The sequence below is a fragment of the Cygnus atratus genome, chromosome 10 (genome assembly GCF_013377495.2).
Source record: "Cygnus atratus isolate AKBS03 ecotype Queensland, Australia chromosome 10, CAtr_DNAZoo_HiC_assembly, whole genome shotgun sequence".
Lineage (NCBI taxonomy): Eukaryota > Metazoa > Chordata > Aves > Anseriformes > Anatidae > Cygnus > Cygnus atratus.
Window position 1 is genome coordinate 11,684,714 of NC_066371.1, and position 22,478 is coordinate 11,707,191.

General features: G+C 52.9%; 1 protein-coding gene across 1 annotated transcript; it reads left to right on the top strand.

Annotated features, from left to right (window-relative positions):
- The first annotated feature begins 1,053 nt into the window (after positions 1-1,053).
- On the top strand, positions 1,054-13,487 carry MCM2 (minichromosome maintenance complex component 2). The gene is made up of 16 exons (XM_035546976.2): positions 1,054-1,111; positions 1,559-1,749; positions 2,271-2,446; positions 2,953-3,216; positions 4,222-4,441; positions 4,749-4,956; positions 5,598-5,732; positions 5,944-6,135; positions 7,279-7,372; positions 8,029-8,279; positions 8,535-8,661; positions 8,880-8,992; positions 9,121-9,363; positions 10,176-10,358; positions 11,374-11,529; positions 12,453-13,487. The coding sequence occupies exons 1-16, from the start codon at positions 1,106-1,108 to the stop codon at positions 12,561-12,563; spliced, it is 2,670 nt and encodes an 889-aa protein (XP_035402869.1). The 5' UTR covers positions 1,054-1,105; the 3' UTR covers positions 12,564-13,487.
- The last annotated feature ends 8,991 nt before the right edge of the window (positions 13,488-22,478 follow it).

Consider the following 22,478-nt stretch of genomic DNA (forward strand, 5'->3'; position numbering starts at 1 on the left):
GCCAGCAGGCCCTGCCGGTACCACAGCCCTCTCGCACACCCCAGTGCACGGTCTTTAGCACAAAAACTACCTGATTTTAGCGGCGCTTTTAGCTGCCCAACCTCAGCGAGGCCGAGCACCCCAGCTCCAGCACAGGACCGCTCACAGCTGGCACTGACACGGAGGTGGGCTGTGGTCCTCTGGGAAGGACAGACAGAAAAGCTGTCTGGCTATCCGGTGCCCAGAGGAACAGTGGCACCCTGTGGTGAGAGCAGCTCACGGCTGCGTCCCTTGGGCCCTGCCAGGCAGCACCACCTCACCCGCCTTCAAGCCTCTGTCCTGTTTGGCTGCCCCAAGGCAGGGGCAATCATGGGCCGACAGTCCTGAGCCACCCTCCTGCTCCTGCCGTGCTGCTTCTGCTTTGCTGCACGGGGCGGAATCGTCCCACAGGCTCCTGGAAGAGGCCTTTGGGCCTGGGGTTGCCAGGTTATTTGGGCTCCTGCTGGCTCTTGTCTTAGGGTTTCTGTCCCACATCCGGGTGCAGGTACTAAACACCAGCCCGAAACCCTTCAGAGAAGAAGATAGCTCTCCAAAATCCAAACCACCTGCACTTGTGAAAAAGCCTGTGGCCGGGGCATTTTACCCCCTTGCATCCCTGCAGAGCAGCAGCCCGTGGCCACGCCGCGTCTCTCTGAGCTCCCCGCCCAGTTTCGGTGGGACAGGTGCCCCTCTTTGCTACAGGGCACCAGAGCCTGTGCCGAGTCGCTGTTAGGACATACGGACTCATACCAAAAAAAAAAACAAAAACACCAAAAAGCCAAAAAAAAAAACCCCAAAACAAACAAAAAAACCCCACAAAGCACTAGAACCAGCCCCCAGCCCCTGTAATTTCGGCACGAAGCTGAATAAGGACGACGCTGGCTCTGGGGGCGCAGGGGGGGGCTCCCTCTCTGCCCCGGTACCCCCCCTAAACACGCCCCGCCCGCCCCAGGCGGTGGCATCATGCATATTCATGAGGAGGGGGCGTGGCCAGACCCGGGGCTCATCCATTATTCATGAGGTTTCGCGCGCTTTTGCCGCCCACGTGGGCCGCTTGGCGCGGAACCCGGCGGGGCAGGAAGGAGCCATGGCGGTGAGCGGCTGGGGTCGGGCCGGGGGTTTCGGGGTGCCGCCGCCTCCAGCCCCGACCCCCGATCCCCCCCCCACGCCGGTCACCGTCCTGCGGGGTCCGGGGGTCGGGTTTTGGGGGGCGGCGGGGGGGTGGTCGCCGGGGGCACCCCAAGGTGCTCGGGGCAGGGGGTGGGCGCGGAGCTCTTCGCCGCCGCCCTGGGGGTGGGTTCCCCCAAATTCCCGTGTGTCCCCGTTAATATGTGCGAGGAGCCCTAATTATTTCCATTTCCCCCCTTGTCGGCAAGGAGGATCCGCTGCCCATCAGCCCACCCGCTGCCCCCTTTTTGCCCCTCTGACCCCCCGTCGCGGAGGCTTCTGGAAGCCCCGAGCCCCCCCTTTCGTGCCCCGGTGGCTGGGAGGGGGTCCCCCGGTCCCCCCAGCCCTCACCCCCCCCCTCGTCCCCTTGCAGGACTCCTCCGAGTCACAGGCGGCGGCCACCAGCCCGGTGCGCAGCTCTCGCCGCGGCGATGCCTTCACGTCCAGCCCCGGCCGGGACCTGCCCCCCTTCGAGGATGAGTCCGAGGGGCTCCTGGGGACCGAGGGGCTCCCCGAGGAGGAGGAGGAAGAAGGGGAAGAGCTCATCGGGGAAGGGATGGAGAGGTAAGGGAGCCGGGGGGAGAGGGCTTCTGGGGGGCTGCGGCTGGGCTTTTGCTAGTATTTGGTGCAGCCAGCACCATGGGAGCTCGCAGCTGGGGTGGGTGCCTCTGCTGTGCTGGGGGGGTTGAAGAGCTGCTGGTGGGGGAGAAGGGGCAGGACGTGGTGTGGGGCAAGTCCTGGAAGCACAGAGCAAATTGCAAGCCAGGAGGAACGTGCCATCGTGATCCAGTGGGGATAAACGTGGATCCGTCTGGACACGGGATGCACATCCAGCTCGGTTCCTTGCTCTTGCAGGCACAAATCTGAATGTTTTGTTGCTCAGCTAGGCCTGCCGGCAAGCTGGTGAACTTCACAATACAAAGACTTGAATGCTGGCACTTGTAACCCTGGTGCTGGAGCTCTTCGTACCGCAGGGCATCTCTCTGTGGGTGCCTGCTCAGCCTGCTGTCCTGACACCTGCGCAGCAGTACCAGTGAAGGGCTGGAGAAATGCTTTCTGCTGATTTGGCGCTGTGTCTGTGCTAGGGACTACCGCCCCATCCCGGAGCTGGACGTCTATGAAGCAGAGGGCCTGGCCCTGGATGATGAAGATGTGGAGGAGCTGACCGCCAGCCAGCGGGAGGCTGCCGAGCGGGTCATGAGGCAGCGAGACCGGGAGCTGGAGCAGGGCATGGGCCGCATGAGGAGGGGGCTGCTTTACGGTAGGTGGAGACGAGCTTTAGCAGCTGGACTGCTGATCCCTGTGTGGTAAGCAGGCTGTAAGCTGGCCCTGGTGGGGGAGCTGGCCTCTCACCCTCAGAATACATTGCAGGGAGGACTCCGGAGCTCCAGTGTATTTGGGATCTTAGTGAAATCTGAGGCTGTGGGCTTGGCTGGGCTCGCCTGTGCATGATCCCTTTCATTTGGGCTTCCTCACAGCCCATTTGGTGTGTTCTCCTGGTTATATAGCTGCTGCTGAAGCAAAGTCAGGATCCTGGGTCTGGATCAAGGGCTTGGGATTGTACCCAGCGTATGCTGTGGAGTTTGGGGTTGGTGTTCCTATAGAGACTTCTGCGGGCTGCATGGGAGGGCCTTTTGTGCACTTGGAGGTCCCAAGGTTTGTATCCCAAGTGCCAACCTCTTTGCTTCCACAGCCTGTGTAGTCCAACCACGACCAGTCCAAGGAGTGGGAATCCCAACTCTGACAATCTGTCTTCCTGACCCTTAGACAGTGACGATGAAGACGAAGACCGTCCTTCGCGGAAGAGGCGGCTGGCAGAACGGGCTGCTGACGGCATTGAGGAGGAGGATGAAGACATGATCGAGAGCATCGAGAATCTGGAAGACATGAAGGGGCACTCAGTGAGGGAGTGGGTTTCCATGGCAGCTCCCCGTCTTGAGATCTACCACCGCTTCAAGAACTTCTTGAAGACCCATGTGGATGACCATGGGCACAATGTCTTCAAGGAGAGGATCAGTGACATGTGCAAAGGTAGGGCTGGGGCATCACAGGCTCTCTTCTCTTTATGTGGGCTGTGGTACTTCGCAGTGATCCAGCCCCCAGGGGGTATTTTGCTGCCTGCTCTGTTTGTCTCAGACATCAAGTCAGCACTTTAAGAAACTGCTGCTGATGGAGATAATGAATAATGGAAACATCGTGACTGTCGTCTTTGATTCTGACTGACTAATTAGAAGGCCCCTGGCATCTGCTGTTCATTAATATTCATATCCTAGAAATGCTGGCAAGAAATAAGTGGGGCAGCAGACAGCGGTCTGCAAGCTTGCGATGTGAAAGAGACAACAATGACTTGCTGTCTGTGCCCGCTTCTTTCTCACACTGGAGTCTGGATTGTCCGGCGAGGGGACACAAACAGAGCCTGTGACTTTGAAAGTCACGTCAGCGTTGCAGCATTGTATTCAAACTAGTCGCTGACAGAAGCAATCATTAGGGCTGTTATTGATAAATTTTAAAAGCAGATATTGTCACATCTAGGAACAGCTTGTGTAACTGCCATTCATATTTCTTCGTTACATTGAGCCAGAAGCTTGAGTACTGGATCTGGGTCATCGTTACGCAGCTAGCAAATAAAAGGTATCTGTCTTGTCTCTTCCCAGGAACATCAGAGGCCGAAGGGTTTTGCCAACTATTTAGCACAGTTGTTTCTCCTATTAACTTCTGTTTCTTGGAGGTCTGTGGGAGAGTTGTGTTGGGCTGAGGCTTACAAGTCTCAGGAGCACTGAGCCTGGGAAATACTTGTGCTGAATTGGAGAGGAACAATTGGAAGTTTAGTACTCATGGAGAATTTGGCAGGAAAAATGACTTAAAATGACTTTCCATCCATTTTCAAATTGTTGTCCTCCACACTTTTCAGGGAAGGTGCAGACATCTGTGAGATGCAGCTTGCAGGAAACAGGCGTGTGTGTTTTGGCTATCTGTTGAAAGTTCCTTGAGGAGTGAGCAGGTTGAAAATAAATTCCATCTTTTCTTCTTCTTCAGAAAACAGAGAGAGCCTGGTGGTGAACTACGAGGATCTGGCTGCCCAGGAACATGTCCTTGCCTACTTCCTGCCTGAGGCCCCAGCAGAAATGCTGAAGATCTTTGATGAAGCAGCCAAGGAAGTGGTGTTGGCCATGTACCCCAAATACGATCGTATTGCTCAGGAGATCCATGTCCGTATCTCCCACCTCCCTCTGGTGGAAGAGTTGCGGTCGCTCAGGTGAGCAGCAGAGCCACCAGCAGTGGCTGTAGGGCCTGCAGGAGGCTTTGGGGTGCTCAGGAGAACTAGTCTGCGAGCTAAAGTTCTGGATAAGTCCAACAGAATGACTAAGTTTATAACAGGAAAAAGTCAGATTAAGGATGAACTTCCAGTGTCCCTAAAAGTAAAATGCAAACTTTGGGAGAAAGCTCCTAGTGATAACTTTTTCTTAAGAGGCCTTTAGCAGTTGTGCCTTAGAGTAAGAATGTGCCTGGGGGGTATTCTGCCTTTGGTGCCCCACAGGCATCCAGCGTCTCTCTTTCCTCAGGCAACTGCACTTGAACCAGCTGATCCGGACCAGCGGAGTGGTGACGAGCTGCACAGGGGTCCTGCCTCAGCTCAGCATGGTCAAATACAACTGCATGAAGTGCAGCTTCATCTTGGGACCCTTCTTCCAGTCCCAGAATCAGGAGGTGAAGCCCGGTTCCTGCCCAGAGTGTCAGTCTCTCGGCCCCTTTGAAATCAACATGGAAGAGGTAAGAGATGTGGGCACAGGGCTGTCTGCCGGTCCTGCCCCGGCTGCTGCCGTGCCTGTCCCTCACCACCCTGCCTTGGATCTCACCCTCTGAAGGGACTTGGTGCTGTGAGAGGGGTCTACTGCTACATCCAGGGGACTGTGAAGATAGGTCTCCTCTATTTGAGGTGTTAATCTGAATCTGCCTGATCTGGCAGCCGAAAGTCATTTTCCGCCTTTTTGCAGGCACAAGCTGTCCAGCTCTCCTCCTTCCCAGGTTAGGTCAATATTGCCAGAGCTACCAGCTAAGGAAATGAGGGGACTGTAGCAAAATCACTGCTGTGTAGCTTCTGGCTCCTGTTCTTTGCTTTGATATTTTCAACTGTCAAGAGTAGAGCGTCTTTCTCCCAGGATCTGCTCTGGGGTGGACAAACACTACAGAAGCTGAAGCTCGGTAGTCAGATGTGGGAAAAAAAACTTTCTTGTCACCATCGTTGTCTGTCACAGACTAGAATTGTTCCTCACAACCTCCATCTTCAATAGTTTTCTACCCAAAATACAGTAAATCTTTGAATGGACCTTTTTAGTGAGGCGCCTTTGAAAAGCGGTGGCAGTGCTGATGCCATCCAGACGTGCTGGGTAACTTTAGTTTTGTTGCTGCAGACGGTCTATCAGAACTATCAGCGCATCAAAATCCAGGAGAGCCCCGGCAAGGTAGCTGCTGGCAGGCTGCCCCGCTCCAAGGATGCCATCCTCCTTGCCGATCTGGTCGACAGCTGCAAGCCAGGGGATGAGATTGTGAGTATGTTGTTGAACTCCAGTATGGGGCGCGCACAGAACATTTCTAAATTCTCTGACAGGTACATCAGTAATTGTGTCAGAGGGGATGCAGGGACAGATTGTCCTCAGATATGTTTGGGCACCTACTTTCAAGGCTGGTATCTTGAACTGGAAAAGGGGGGCTGTTTCCTACTGTGCAGGCACTAATATACCATCTCCTGGTTCTCAGGAGCTCACAGGGATCTACCACAACAACTACGATGGCTCCTTGAACACTGCCAATGGGTTCCCGGTGTTTGCGACTGTCATCTTGGCCAACCACATAACCAAGAAGGACAACAAGCTGGCTGTCGGGGAGCTGACTGACGAGGATGTGAAAGTGCTTGTGGGTCTGTCCAAGGATGAGCAAATCGCAGAGAAGGTGGGTCTGCCTCAAACATCCTTTCTTTTCCTGCTGAGAGCCAGCCATCACCTGGATCAGTTGGATCAGAAAGTGATGGAAGGTGTCAGCTGGCTAAATATTAGCTAGAGGAATTTTTAGAAATCCCAGTTCTATCTCAATGCTCTTCTGGTCTTCTGTAGCTCTCAGACAGCTGTTGATGAACATGAGTTACAGGAGGGAAACAGATATTACTTGTTTCTTATACTTTTGGAGGGTCATATTTTCTGTTTCTACCCTTCTCTGAGCCTTCCACATCACGACAGGGCTTGAAGATGAGGGTGAGAGGCACTCAGACACTGCTGGACTCTGATCATTATTTCCTCACACTTTGCTTTCAGGATATGGGCAGAAAGCATTCTGAGGGGCCAGTGCCTGCATATCTGATCCCCTCAAGGGTGTTATTACTTAGCTAAGCTGTGACGGAGGTCTTGGCTTTGCTTCTCTCTGCATGCTGAGACCTGAACCCAGTATTCAGAAGAAACAAGCTCCTGGGTTGGTGCGTGTTCAAACTCCCTTGAGTCAGGTTTAAGTTCTCTAGTACAGGGACTTCACTCTGTTCTCTTAGTCACATAGTTTTTATATTGATGGTGCAGCTCCTGGTGGGTAGAGCAGCTTCATTTAAGTCAGGACAGCTTTAAAATCAGTAGTCTCCAGCATCAGGCTATTATCAGAGTACCCTTGAGAAAATAAGCCAGTTGTTCGTAATATTTAACCATGATGACAAATCGTGTATGGCACAGCACAGCCCATCCAACTACCGTTGTGTGCAGTGAGTAAGTCTCAAACTGAATCAAGGTCTCCAGCTTCGCAACAGCCGATAAGAGCCCCTGTGGTGCGCTTTGTGCACAACACGAGTGTGGAGGCAGTGGTGGCAGCTTCCAGCACTGGACTATGGAATCTCCCATGTTCCAGCAGCTCTGTTTTTTTAAGGCAATTTTAGGGGACTCTGGGTGGGTAGTTACCTTTGAACCCCCCCCCTCACCATGGATAATAGAACACTCTTTGAAGACAGCTGTATAGTAAGGGCAGCCGCAGATCAACTCATGATGGTTTTCATGCCACTTTCTGCCCAGACTGGGAAATGGCATTCCCTAAGCAACTCTTTTCTGCTTTTCCTTTCAGATTTTTGCCAGCATTGCCCCATCTATTTACGGGCATGAAGATATCAAGAGGGGGTTGGCTTTAGCTCTGTTTGGTGGAGAGCCCAAAAACCCAGGTGAGTGTCCCTTGTGTTCTGTTGCTTGGGGCTGCTTCAGTCAGCTGGAAACAAATGGAAATTGGTTTGTCCGCAGTGTTGCAACGAGAGTGGTTAGAGTTGTCCGTGTGTCTTGGTGACAGACAGGGTAACAGGCTGAGGGATGTCTCTGATCAAAGTGGCTCTTTTTATCACAGTGAAAATTCCGGTGTGGCAGTAGAAATGCCTAGAGTAAAACCAGCTCCTGCAGCAAACCTGGGCAAGTTTTTATCCCTCGTTCTCTAGGAGGTCATATTTGATGCCCCTTTAAAAGTTTGATCTTTTGGCATCCTGATTTGCTATCTCCTTAGAAGAATGTGTTCAGAGGGCTTAGAAATGCTGCCTTACACTTGTATTTAGAAAATTGCTGTTGCATTGGAAAGGGAGAAGCTCTGCTTTGGATTCCCAACACTCAATATTTGACCCTTTAGTACTTTGGTTCTTCTTGGTGCTCTAAACTGTAACAAAACGTGACAGCATCCAAGGCTGGTTTTCTTTTTCCCTCAGCTTCCCTGTGAGGTGGTTTCCCCGTGTACACTTTGCCTTCCCTTCAGCTTTGTGGTGGTCAAGGCAGGGTTGCTATCAGGCCATGTGCAGAGGACTCAGCTGCCCGTGTGTCTCTCCCATTACTGTTTTAGGCGGCAAACACAAGGTCCGTGGTGACATCAACGTGCTCCTGTGCGGGGACCCCGGTACTGCGAAGTCGCAGTTCCTTAAGTACGTGGAGAAGGTGTCCAGCAGGGCCATCTTCACCACTGGCCAGGGTGCTTCTGCCGTGGGTCTCACAGCCTATGTCCAGAGGCATCCGGTCAGCAAGGAGTGGACTTTGGAAGCAGGAGCCCTCGTGCTGGCTGACAGAGGTGTCTGCCTGATCGATGAGTTTGACAAGGTGAGTCCCGGCTGCATCTCTCTGGGAAGGCTGTGCTGTGGAGGGCCTGGCTGTAACCTCTGTAGTGAGGAGACTGTAACTTGGGGTGCCATCCCCCAGCAGACCGGGTAATCCTGCGGTTTACTTAGGCCCTTGCTGGTCCACAGTGCAGTTCGCTGTCTCTTCAGAACACCCCACACAAGCTAATTCTCCTTGGTGCATTAGGCAGTGAGTATAGACTTCGGTTCGCCTCACGTCATCCTTGCTTTCTTGTAGATGAATGACCAGGATCGGACCAGCATCCACGAAGCCATGGAACAGCAAAGCATTTCCATCTCCAAAGCGGGCATCGTCACATCCTTGCAAGCCCGCTGCACCGTTATTGCTGCTGCCAATCCCATAGGTAAGTGCTAAGAGACCACAGGCCTGTCTCAGGCCTCCAGCGTCAGTCCTGTTGTCACGAGCACTGTGGTGCAGCTTCCCTCCCTCTGCCTGGTTTCTCCAGTCTCGAACAGAGACCAAACAAGCAGTAACATCTTCCTGCAAAGGAGATCTGTGTTTGCCTCAAAGCTTCAGCCCTGAAGCCCGTGTTTGACTTGAAGGTTTGTCTCTGTGCCCCAGGTGGTCGATACGACCCATCGCTGACTTTCTCGGAGAACGTAGACCTGACGGAGCCCATCGTCTCTCGCTTTGATATCCTGTGCGTGGTGAGAGACACGGTGGACCCTGTGCAGGTACAAGTTGTGCAGTGAATCAATCCGAGTTTGTGACATTGCTGTTGGGATGCTCAGCTGCTGTTGCTCACAGAGTTGTGCTGTCTAGTGGGTGTCCTCAGTTCTGTTACTCCACTGCTCTCTTGTAGGATGAAATGCTGGCCCGGTTTGTTGTTGGCAGCCACATCAAGCACCACCCTGGAAGTAAGGAGGCAGTGAACGGGGACTCCAGTGAGGTTATTCTCCCTAACACATACGGGGTGGAACCCATTCCCCAGGAGATCCTGAGGAAATATATCGTCTATGCCAAAGAGAAGGTCCACCCCAAGCTTAACCAGATGGACCAGGACAAGGTGGCCCGGATGTACAGTGACCTCAGGAAAGAGTCTATGGTAAGAATACTGGGAGAAGGGGGAAGAAGTATGCATCTAGATTGTAAATCAGCCTGTGGCTGCTCCAGCATATGTTGACACATTCTAGCTATTCGTGTCAAAAGAGTCTGTGCCGCTTTTTTGTGAGAGACAGGCACACACTACAGTGTCTGCTGAACAGACGATTGTTCATCTAAATGCAGAGGCTTGCCTGTGGGTGATCCATGGACTGATGGACTGGACACATGTACTAATTCCTGCCAGGGCAAAGTCCTCGTATTGTGACTCAGTCTGGCAGGCCCACAGGAGATGTTTGCATTTGTTCCACCCCATATGCTCCTGGTACATCACAAGGAGTTGTTCTGTGTAGAAACGTCCTTCTCTTGACTGTGGGATCTTTCAGGCTCACTTCATCCTCTCCAAGTGCAAGTGGATTTTTTTGAGGTCTGAAGGGGATTTTTGGACCTTGCGAAAACTTGTGGTGTTTTTTTTGTTTGTTTGTTTTGTTTTTTTTGTTAAACTGGCCTCTTATTTCTCTTCCTGGCTTTTTGTTTCTCCTTGCTGGAGGTAGCTGGGGATTGATGTTCCTGGAAGGCCACTAAACACTGGCAAGGAGGAACCCCATGTAGTATTCCCTCGCGCTCCGCTGAATTAAGATGTTGAACGCAGGAGCCTGTAGCACTCTGTGCAGCATGTGCCAGCAGGTGGCAGCGCCTCCTTAGCCTGAGACAGTCCTTGAAGGTCCAGGAGCGGGTCCTGACTCAGAAGCCGCGTGTCTTGCCCCATGTCTTTTACCCTTTAGTAAGGAGCTGCTCCTTCCTCCCCCTCCTCAGGCGACCGGCAGCATCCCCATCACGGTGCGGCACATCGAGTCCATGATCCGGATGGCCGAGGCTCACGCCCGCATGCACCTGCGGGATTACGTGGTGGAGGACGACGTCAACATGGCCATCCGGGTGATGCTGGAGAGCTTCATCGACACGCAGAAGTTCAGCGTCATGCGGAGCATGCGCAAGGTGGGCACCGGTCGGGCCCACAGCTGCACCCCCGGCCCTGGGGGTTCGGCTGCAGCCCCCTTGGTTGTGCTGGCTGTGGGGAGAGGCTCTTGCAGGCTCTGCAGGGTCTGTCCTGCACAGGCAGGCATCGTGTCCATGTGAAGAGCATTTTGAGTCTGAAGGCACTGCTCTGTGACTGCCCTTTGCTGGTCTCTGGTGGGGTGTGTAGGGGCTCTCTCAGGAGCGCTGTTTTATCAGGGCTGAGGACAAACATGAGTCCTGACCTGTGCCCTGAGCCCCTGTACCCAAAGCACAGTTGTGTCTCTCCTCCTTTGACACCTTCCCTCCGTGTTTTGGCCCAGCACTCCCACTGCTACCACTGCCAGGTGATCGAGCCGGCAGGCAGTTTCTTCATTTTTTCTGTCTCTTCAGGGGACAGTTAACCCCACTGCAGCCCACACCGTGACTCAGTGCACGAGAGCCTGCCCTTTTCTCTGCGTGGCAGGGCCTGGCTCTGAACAGCTCTTGGCTGGCTGCAGCCTGGCATCTGTCCACAGAGTGCCTGCCCTCAGTCTGGGCGACTCGTGGCCTCTCTGTTCGGCTGCAGACAGCCAGCTGGGTGCGAGCGTCTGCTGGGCAGGCACGGGGTGGTCTGGGTTAAGAGAAGCAGCTCTACCCTTCCTCAAGAGCTGCTTCCCCCGGGGGCAGCACACCTCCACAGCCGTGTCCTCTCAGCCCCTGGGAGGCTCCCGGGCTGCTGCTGGGGTCCCTCCAGAGATTTTGGATGGGCGTCAGAGCAGCTGGTGGAAAAATATCTCGGCTGATACAGGCCTTTGTTGTAACTGCACATGCAGGTGGCAGCTTGGCAAGGCTGAAATCCCTAAGGAGACACTAGGTGCAGGTGACAGTGGTGTCATTTGGTTCCCCTTGTACTCTGTGGGAGGAGGGGGTTGGTTGGTGTTGGGCACGGGAGACCTGCAGTGCGGCACTCGATGCCTGACCCTCCTGGCTCATCTCCTCTCCTCCCCTCTGCCAGACGTTCTCCCGCTACCTTTCGTTCAAGCGAGACAACAACGAGCTGCTGCTGTTCATCCTGAAGCAGCTGGTTGCAGAGCAGGTGATGTACCAGAGGAACCGCTATGGGGCCCAGCAAGACACCATAGAAGTCCCGGAGAAGGATCTAGTGGATAAGGTACGGGCTTATCCTAACAAGCCTTCTCTGGGGTTGGTTCCTGCTCTCTGTCAGCAGCCTCAGCCAGAGGTGCTATCAGACAGGTAACTTCTTGAGGTAATGTATCAGGAAAAAAAAACGGTGTTCATCAGTTCAACCCAAAATCAGGACGGTCTCATCTGTCTCTAGTCTAGGAGTGCCGTGTTCTTCCTCCTCAGTTCTCATGCCCATCCCATAGAACTCTGGGGTTGGAGTGGTAAATTCCGCAGTAAGGCTGGTGCTTTGCAGGTGAATGAGGAAACAAGTTCCCTGGTGCCCACATGTGAGGAAGCAATGAGTAGAAAAATCTACTTGGATGAATTTTGCCAATCCCTCCTGAGGCTCACTGTCCTCCTCCTTAATGTGTCCTCATCCCGGCGCAGGGGCTGTGCTCCTGACTCTGTGCTTTTCTGTGCAATGCATTGACCTTGCGTGGCAATAAAGCAGTACTCGATTCCTGGGTTGCTGTTTTTCTGGTCCTTGCATCAAACAACGAGAGTAACTGCTCCTTCCAGAGCCACCAGTTTGTTGCTGCTGCTTTGACCATCCCCACTCAGAGATCCTTCAAGACTGTCTCCCACTGAGCGAGGACTGGGAAGTTTTGGATAATAGTTGTGTATAATAGTCATGTTCTACCTCTAGTGGAAGTAAAAGAACAAGCTGAGAGCAGGCAGATGCTGAGCAAGCATCCTCTCTTCGCTCAGCTCAGCTCTGCCAATGCTCCTTCCTCCTGACCTGCAGTCTCCCCTTCTACTGCAGTTCTGGTTCCCGCTGAGCAGAGCAGAGATTGCTGACTGTCAAATTTTGTGAGGATGCTGCTGTGGAAAACCACATGGTGGCTTTTTTTTTTTTTTTTTTTGGTTTTGAATAAACATTTACCTCTTTCCCCCGCTCTGTCCTTCCAGGCCCGGCAGATCAACATCCACAACCTCTCCACGTTCTACGACAGCGAGGTGTTCAAGATGAACAGGTTCAGCCGGGACGTGAAGCGGAAGCTGATTGTCCAGCAGTTCTGAGCCTGGCACCGGCGCCCTCTGTGTGCTCCTGCAGGACGGAACTTCTGTGCTGCTGCCCACCTGGGTACGCTACAGACATCACCAGCCAGAGGGACTTGGCTCCACATTCTCTTGCTTGCTTTGTGCCTTATGGATTAAGGAACTGCTGAGCTGCTGAAGACCTTGTAAATAGTGCAGAGTTAAGTAGTTAAATGCCCAGCCAAGTCTGTTTAGCAACTTTGTTCGCTGTTCCGCCTTGTAGATGAGACCAACAGCGAGAGAAGTGCTGGCCACATAGCCGACGTGTTTGCTGTTTGTTTGTCCCTAGTTGTTAATGGGCTCATCTGCAGGAGGGATGAACGGGAGCATTTGAAAGACATTTGTCTGCCTTACCCACGTCCCTTGGATTGCAAGCACCCTCGGGGATTCTCTTTTCCCATCTCTGGCGACTGTGCAGCCTGCTGGGTGATAACTGAGACTGCTTTCAACTCGCCGTGAACCAGTCAGCCTCTCAGCTCCAGACCTTTGTGCCTGACACTTGACATTTCCCCAGGTGCCCACACGGGCTGACCTGGTGCTTGGTTTGTGCAAGGGAAGGGGAGGGCACAGAGGAAGACACGAAATAAAACATAACCAGTTCTCGTGTTAGGGGTGACCTCAGTGGGCAGTGGAAGTGCCTTCCCAGTATGCTGGGGCAGTGTCCAGAAGCCTCAGGGAAGGGGCTTCTCCTGCCTCGCTGGGTGTGAGCTCTGTACAGCTGTCAGCAGATGTGGATTTACAGCTGGATCCTGCAGTATCTCACACCCGTTTGATGAGGGTGCTGTTCTGGGGAGCAGCAGGGGAGGAGCCCTGAGCTGGAGGTGTTCATGGAGGGCGGGATGGGCTGAGTACTCACATGTAATTTTCTTGCTGTGTGCATTTTTAATACATTTTTTTTCAATACCTTTTGTGTTTCCTCCCTTTTTTTTTTTTTTTTTTTTTGGAAACTCCTGCAGCCACAGGGGGAAGGGAAGAGCATAACTGCCCACCCTGAGGCTGCACCAGCTGCTCAGCAGTTTGCTGCTGGGTTATGGCCTGGGTACAAACACATCCTGTTTGCTCCCCAAGTTCGTGGGAGCTGCCTGTGCAATGAGAGGTAGAGAAATCCTGCTAGTGCTGGTCTCAGCTACTGCACATCCTTGTGGATAGATACCAGGACATGACTGTCTGCAGTACAGTCACATGAACACTGCTGTTCCCATCCAGCGCCAGCCTGCAGTGGCTCCTTCCCCATCCTGCCTGCCTCTTGGAGCTCTGATCCCGCTGTGGGACTCTGTCCCGTGAACGTTACTATCACCTTGAGACTGTTCCATCACAACATACATCTTCCACCTCCCAGTCTTGGGTTAGACAGCCTTGATCTTACGTCTTGGATTCCAGCCTGGGAGAAGCAGTAAACCCTCTCCAGGGCTTACTGAAGTGAATGTGCTTTGCCTGGCTAGACATGGGGACTGTACAGCATCTCCAGCCTCCTCCTGCCTTTGCTGGAGAGAATTTGTAAACTGGCTGCTGCGATTCTGGGCTGGCCAAGCAGACATGTCCCCGGCTGCCAGCATTGTGGAGTTTTGTCATGGTGATGTGTGTGTGTGTGTCCTCCCAGCCTGGTTGCTACTCGGGAGCTAGCAGTGCTTGAACCCTGCTGGGGGCTTAGCACATGACTCTCAGCCTGAAACTGGCTCCGCATGTTGCCTTTTCTGTCTGCCAGCTCCCTCCTGTGTATTTGTTTAACTGTTTTGGCTGTTTTTTTCCCTTCCCACTGGGTCTCTGTCTACCAGGGCTTTCCGCAGGCAGCCCACAGAGTCACTCTCCTGGCATGAGCTCGCCCTGTGCCCCCCAGCTGTGTGCATGGGTCAGGTCCGCGCTGGGGATGGCAGCGCTGCCGTGTGCCTGGAGCCACGGGGTGAGGCCCTGCCTAAAGCCTTGAGGTGGCTCTTGAGGTCTGGGCACAGCACTGTCAGCACCTCACCTCCTAACACCAGAGGACACGGATGGAGGCAGTCCCTGGGGAGAGCAACCCCAAGCACTTGCAAGCCGTGTCCAGCTCCACGGGAACCCACAGACCTTGCTGGAGAAAGTGCTGGCCCTGAGACAGCAAACCCGGCAGTGAGGAGGGATGCCACGAGCTTGTCCGACAACTGGATTTGTGTCATGGGGATGAGGGTTGGGTGTGGGAGGAGAAAGGCTTTGTGTTGCACTGGAGAAATACAAAATGCTTCCTAAACACTTGCAACCTTATGAAGCCTCTGCTGTGCACAGTGTCCCAGAGTTGAACACATGGCCAAGCACATTACTGTAAACCATGAGAGAATACACAGGAACAGATGATTTTCCCAGCTCCTTGCCCTGTGGCTGGACAGGGCTGATGACAGCCACCCTTCAGTTTTGCCCTACAATTTGCTCCTGCCTCGTGTCCTCTGGCCCCACCTCACTTGACGCAAGATGCGAGCTGTGGCAGCAGAGAGGTGCTGCTGTCGGAGTCACTTCTTTGTCGCTTCTCTCACCCTGCCTCATCTCGAATCCTCACTGCAGAGGCAGTTCTGCCTTTCCACCTTGTGTTGCCAGCATCCAGCAGAGCAATGAATTCTTGCAGCTGCGCCCTTGCTAATGTTGGCATCAGCCGCTCAGTGGAGTGTTAATGCCAGTCTGAAGGCATGTTCCTCCTCTCACGGCCACTGAGCTTTTCAGGTTCCCTGGAGCAAACTTCGACTGTTGACAGCATCAGGTGTCTGCTCTGGACAGGGGTGCAGACGGGGTGAAAATAGATGCTGCTTTGAACAGGGACTGCCTTGCCTGGGGGCATGTTCCAGCTGAGTGTAGCAAGGATTTTACCGCAGGGCTCTGGAGATCAGCAAGGCGAGCCACGCTCTCGTGAAAAGAGGAGCTGCTCCCCTGACAACCCTGGCTTTAGCCAAGCTTGAGCACTTGACTTCTCGCTGCTGAGATTCAAACATTGCACGCTCTGACAACCTGGGGCAAAAGCAAGGTCTTGGGGAGGTGAGGTTTGTCCAGAACAGGCTGTGCCTGGGCTCAGCCGGGAAGGTGATGAGGATGCTCCCTGCAAAGCAGAGCTCAGCAAAGCCAGCAGTGTCCCTTCGAGTCATCATCGCCCCCTTGGGATTGTGGCTGTTGGCAAATGCTGAGTCAGACAGGCTTGGAAGAGCATCTTGGTTTGAAAAGGACACAACGGGCCAGATCCTGAACCAGTTTAATTTGAACGTGTTATGTGCACACCCCTGAGAGAACAGCATGGCTCTCTGCACCTCCTAAAACCCTTTTTGACCTTAGCCCAGCATGGAGCATTCTGGCTAGGTAGAGTGCAACCCTGAATATATGTATACATTTACATACACACACATACACAATGTGTACATACACGAGCATGTGCCTGCACATAACCAGCTAACTCATGCGAGGGTATTTGTCAAAAAGGAGACAGAAACTCCCCCTTTTTGCAAGCCCTTTTGTATCCACTAAAAGGGTTTGGAGTCTCAACAGCTTCTGCCTTTACTGTGATCATAAACCACCACACTATATCTGCAAGTCCTGGGTTGTATCCTGTGTGCTAGCAGCTGTTGCCCAGTCTGCTTGTCAAATGGCAGCTGCTGGCCGGGTGGGGGAAGTTCTACCCTCACTACACCACATTTTCCCCCCAAATTAATGCCGTAGCCACTTGGAAAAATCAGCATATACAGCATTTATGGACCAGCATTGTTTCAGTTTCTCCCACACCTTGGCTGAAACCCGATCTGTCTTTGTGCTTACTATAGAGCTGTCCAGAAGCTGGTTGAGGAGGACTTTTGCAGTGCAACCGTGCTCCAGATGGAGCAGTTGTGTCAGACAGTGTCATCTTCCTGTCCCAGACCAGACCAACCAGCTGCAGTTCAACCAGGAGGGCCATTTCAGGCGCTTGTGGCCCTGTCTTTGTTGAACTGGCTGAGCTAATTAGGGGAATTCCAGCATGCCATTGCTGAGCCCTGAACACAGCATGGGAATATCTTGACAGAGGATGTGTATCTGCAGTCACAGGTGAGTGGACAGCTACCCCTCATGCCATGCTGCAGGGAGGATGCACTCTGAACTCCCCAGTGTTTTTCCATCTCCTGAGGTACTTTACTACTTAACAACGCAGAGCCAAAATTGGATCAGACTTCTGCTGTATTTTGCATCTATTATGCAGTTCATGCTGCCATGACTGATTTAATGTCTCCATTATCATGGAGCACTGGCCTGCCAATGACTCCAGCCATCCAGCACGCTCCTCGGCCATAACTAAACATCTTTAGGGAGCCTCAAGGGGCTGCTGAGCAATGCATCTTTAGGGCAAAAGCTCCTTGGAAGCAGACTGTGCTTCTTTCTGCTCTGCTTGCAAGTCACTTCCCACTAAAGGCAAGGTGGGGCTGTGGGGGGGAACCCAGGGGAGCTGCCAAGTTTCTCTTCCAGCTTATCTGGTGCTCAGGGGGACCCGAAGATAACTGCTCTATGTCAGAAATGCTGAGGAGCTTCAGTCCCATAAAACCACGTGGAAGTACAGATGTAGGAGTGCCAGTGGGCCCTATAAGACAGGGCATGGCCCTCCTTAGAGGCAGCAGAAACCAGCTCTCTTCAGGTGCAGGCTGCTTCCTGTGCCCTGGGGTTGCCTGCATGTAGCTTACCCAGCTGCTAAGGAACCAAGAGTTTCTCACAAAATACTGTTGGGCTTTTCAGTTTGGCAAGGAAAAGCATAACCCACAAGCCGCCTCTGGGTTCTCTCCCAAGATAGTACCTTGCTCAGTAAGGGATAGAAACTCTCCTCACTGTGTGAAGGGGAAGGTTTATGTTGTCTAGGTCCTGAGGGTACTGGTAGGCCCGAATTGCTCTGACCAGCCTCACCTGTGGTCACCACCCCACACCCACAGCCCAAGTTCTCTATTTAAGCTCAGCCTGGGGTTCCTTATATGAGTTATGGGGTAGGTGATAGTTTTATGGTTAGGCTTGATGCTCTTAGGGGTGTTTTCCAGCCTACCTGATTATTGTGCTGTTGTCCAGCTCAGCTGTGCCTGGCTATGCTCTTCCCGTTGCTCTGGGCTGTGATCTGCCATCCGGCTCTGGTTCTGTCCCATCACTGTGGACCTGCTAAGTGGTTGCTGGATAGTGTCTGGCCATGGTTGCCTTCACCAGACCTGACTGGCCTCTGGACCAGCTCCCTGCTTTGGTATTGGACTGGCCTCACTGACATGAGCTCTGCTCATGATGTGGACTTCTGTCTGAACCTGACTGCTATCCCTGGGCAGCTCTGCTTGCTTAGGCACTGGGGGGTCCCTGTTGTGCTAGCTGTCTTATTGCGCTCAGTTCCCCAATGTATGTTGCTTAAAACCTGCATAGCAAGGACTTGGTGGTTGCTAACGTGGACCCAGGTTATGCCTCTAAGATATGCAAAGACCAAATCTCCCGCCCTTTATCGCTAACCTCCTCATTCTACTGGGCTTTAACCTGCTTATTCTCCTGCTCCAGCAAAAAGCTTCAGGAGCTCTGAGGTTTGCCTGCTCTCCGGACACCTAGTTTTCTGTGTTTCTGCAGATTTCTCTATCCCTCTGCAACCCTTTCCAGAAGGGCGTTTGGTCTCTGCCTAGGAACTGGGTGGCTGTGTTCAATGCAGAGATAAGAGTTCTCCAAGCCGTGTTGTGCAGAAACCCAGCTTAAATGATGTGAATAAGCCCTAAGAGACCAAATCCTTTCTGCTTCCTAGCTAGAAGCTCAGTAGTCACCCCTCAAGTGCGTGGAGGGCTGTGACCATCCCTCTGCGTGCCTGCTGCAACACAGCAATGTGCCTGGGCTGCTGCTTCTCTGGGAGGAGCCCTGTCCCTATGGCTGTGAGGAAACTTGCTTTGGCTTTCAGCTGGAGAGCTGTCTGCTTCCTTGCCTCAGGTGGCTCTGTTAAAGGTTATTCTGGCCCCTTAATCAAATTCAATATAGCTTTGTTTTCTTCTGCCCTCTAGGAGTCTGTGGGGGTTTGCTGTCAGAGCCTCCTGCAGGAGAATGGCACGGCTATTAATGCAGCAATCGGCTCTGCTTCAGAGGGGAGAGAAATGCAGCACTTCAGGGATGGAAAGCAGCAGGGGCATGTGAAAACTGGGAGTAAAAGTACAGCATAACTTGTGTGTGCTCTTTCACCACTTCTTACAGCAGGGGCTGGGAAGCAGGCAGCGCTGTGTCCCGGGTGGGTAGCGTGCCCTTCCCTAAGGGGAGGAAGCTGGTGCGGAGAGATGAAGAAAGGCTCAAAGTGATACAGAAAACCTTGCTCCCACTCCTGTGCTCTCAATGGAATAGATCCCATTCCCCTCTAATTACAGCACATCCTGGAAGGCATCAGTTGCTCCAGGTCACTCTTCTTGAAGTGTTTGTTACACATCTTTCCCAGCAGGATTTTGGATGAGAGCAGAAGGTGTGCGTTTTCCCCACAGAACGGCTGCATGCCTGGGCTAGGCGAGAATGGAGTGGGTACCCACTCCTGCTCGGTGCAGTCAAAATCTTTGTGTCCTAGCATTAAAAGGCTAGTCAGCAAATAGGCTTATATAAAGCTTGTCAGAGACTCTGGAATAAATTCAGGTATGCTGCAACAAGGGAGAGGTTAAATCCTTCCTTGTGCCCAAGGAAGGAGAGGCTGGGCAGGGGACTCTCAAGCTTCCCTGTCAAGGGGGGGTGAGATGCCAAAAGGCTGCCCAGCTTCACAGTAGTTGGGGTTAAACTGCTTGGTGTGCCACAAGCCTGCTGTGTCACTGAGTCTCTGTCCCAAAAAGCCGGAGACTGAATTAACTGGACAGAGTCTGAAAGTAGTGGGGTTTGTTTTTGTTTTTCTTTGCGCCAAGAATGGCCACAGATCCCTTTCTGCTGTATGATAATTGCGAGCATGCAACGGAAGAAGTGTTAAACCTTTTTCCCGGTACTGGTGACATCTTGCATTTCTAACACTGCAAGAACTTAACATCTGACTGCTTATTTGTTTTGCTTATTGTTTATTTTCTTGCTCTGCTGAGCAAGGGCAATAGATCACTTTCATCTTTTTAAGTGAATTCAATTTTGCTGGATTTAGGAGAATAAAATATTTTACCAGCATATTTCAAATTAATGTGTTGCTTTTTTTTTTTTTTAAACTGGAGTTTCAAAACAAGTTGTATTTCTGTTGAGATTAGACTTCTATTTAATTTGCTTTTAATTAACAAGTCCTAGGCAGCAAATTCTTTCCTTTAGCTATCACCTCATTCCTCTACTTCAGTAGTATTTGTTTGCAAGTGTCTTGGAACAAAATGTGACCCTTAAACTGAAATCGGAAAGCTGGCTGAATTTCCTGGAGGCAAAAGCTGTTACGGTAACTTACGGGGAAAGCGGCAGAAGGATTTTCAGTTTTGCCAGCCTAAAATACACACTTGCTTTTTGATTCCGTCTAATAGATGTAACTGTGAAATTGAACAATTTGGGGGAAGAACAGCAGAGCACAGATAATGGTAATACTGATAAAAGTTCCTCCCAGTATCACTTTTCTGAATAGCTTTGAAGCAGCTATAAAAAGCATTTAGTGCAATTGCAAAGTCCCTTTTACCGGTGCTCTGAACATTGCTGGAGAACATACCCCAGGTAGGGAGGCTGGAGAAGATCAAATGAGAAATGACAAACCTTTGCCTGTAAAGCTGTCAATACCTCAGGAGAGCTGAGCCAGCCGTGCCTATCCAAGGGAGCATACGACGAAGACACGGGCTGTGCTGGGTTTCAGTTCATGCTGTTTTTAAAGAGCACTGGTGTTGCCCATCTCTGCTGGCAACGCTGACCTGGCTGATCGATGTGGCCGCAAATTTTGTCTCATTTTCTTGTCTAAGATGCATCTTCTCCTTTCATACTGCCCCTTTCTGCTGCTCAGTGTGAGACCGATGTACAATGTCAAAATAAATCCATGCGGCACCAGGGAGCACCATGAGCCTCATAGTAAGCGTGCACAGCGCCGTGCCAGCGTGGTTTCCTCCCCTCTGATGCGAGGCCGGGTAATTCATGAGGGTGTCTGCACTGCCTTTGATGCCATGGGGCTGCTGGAGACACTGGAACCAGTTTCTAAGATTTGGGAGCTGGATGTGGCAGGGTCAAGAGATCTGAAAGGCTCTTAGTTACCCGCTTGTAGTAAGCCACCTGCATGCAGAGACAGCCAAATTACCAGCATAAAAGTGAAAAATGACAAGAGTATTCATTAAATGCCATGCCTGGGCTAGGCTCTGAGTGTACTGAAGGGTTTTTATCTCGGCGAAGGGGTAGGAGGCAGCTCGGTAGTTCCTGCTGCATTTCCTGCGCAGTGGGGGTTGGGGGCTGCATTGATTCTGGGATAAAAAGGACTTTCAGAGCGCTGGGAGGACGTGGTCTGACAGAAGCCAAAAGCGAGTAGTTTGGTTCAAGCCTGCTGGCTTTGCCTTGCTGTGCTGGGGAACTGGAGCAGCCAGTCTGTCACCTGCCCTTGTCCCACTCAGGGTAACTGCTGCATGGGAGCAGGTGATGGAGGGGAAAAGAGGGCAAAAAGGGCAGGCAGCTGCCCAGAGGGGCGGTGATGGTCTGGTAGGAGCTACAAAGGCCAGAACTGATTGTACCAGGTACCCGGGGCTGGTTGTTTGGCTCTCAAGAGGGTTTGGTGAGCTTTGGCATGCCACCTTTCTTTAGTTGTCAGAAAGCCATCAAGCTCATGACAGAAAAAAAATAACATCAGTACTTTTTCAGGAGATTCAATCTCCAACAAAAGAACATTCAAGATTTGCAGGGAAAAGGAAAAAAAAGACTGAAATATTTTTAGTGAACATTTATTTAGGGGATAAGAATGTTTGGATCTAGAATCCTGACCGCCTCCAGACCGACGTGTTGTTGCCTCAGCCACATGCTGCATGGGCAAAGGAGAGCACTGGGCACCTGGGGCCCAACATGGCTCGTGAAGCATAGGGAGGTTGGTGAGAAGCCACCAGCATGTCTCTGCCGTGTGTGTGGCTTGCTGAGCAGAGCATATGGAGAGAGACCTGCAAACCAATGCTCCTCCTGATGTCTTCGCAGCTCAGAAAGCAACAAAGGTGGCCACCGTAAAGGCACTTGGTGGGGCCATGGCAGTGCTACCACCTCCTCACTCAGGGCTTGAGATGTTTGATGTCGGTGTTGCCTGCCCTTCTAGAGTTGTGTGACAAGAGAAAATTGTCCTGAAACCACAGAAAAAGGCACCTAGGTGCTGCTGTTGAGGAAAGCTTGATGCCCAATGGGCCTGATACCCAATGGAAAGGGGCAGATTTGTTTTGGGGTCCTTCAGCTTGGAGTTATGAGGTGTTTGCAGCCCTGTGATGCTTGGGTTTTGGGTAGATCTCTCAGACGTGAGGCCATGACTGGACTGGGAGCTGTGCGGCCCCTCAGTGGTGGCGGCTGCCCAGGGGCTGGAGGCCTGTGGGACACGAGTCAGAGGAATGAAGTTGCCCTGGGGGAGAAATCTTTCCTCATGGAGCAAAGCAGGTACACACACAGTGCGTGGCTCTGTGGCTAACTGGTGAAACAAGGTGTGAAGCAAGATATCACTCTGCGGGCTTTTCCACCCCGGGGCTCAAAGGGCCCACGGTCTGGGACCGTCGCCATGGGGTTCCCGCCGAGGGACCCCATTCCCTCGGCGCCTGCCGGGCACCCGCGGCCCTCCCGGCTCTCACCACCCACCGCCGCCACACGGAGGCGCGGGGGGCCGGGGCCCTGCAGCCGGCTTGGGGACGGGGGGGGGCGGCTCGGCGGGCACCGAGCACCGGCTCCGCGCCGCCTCCACGGCCCCCCTCAGCCCCTGGGGGGGGCTCCGGACGCCCCCTCCCCGTCTCCCCGCCCCCGTAGCGGCGGGAGGAGGCGGCGCCGGGCCGGGCGCGGCGGCGA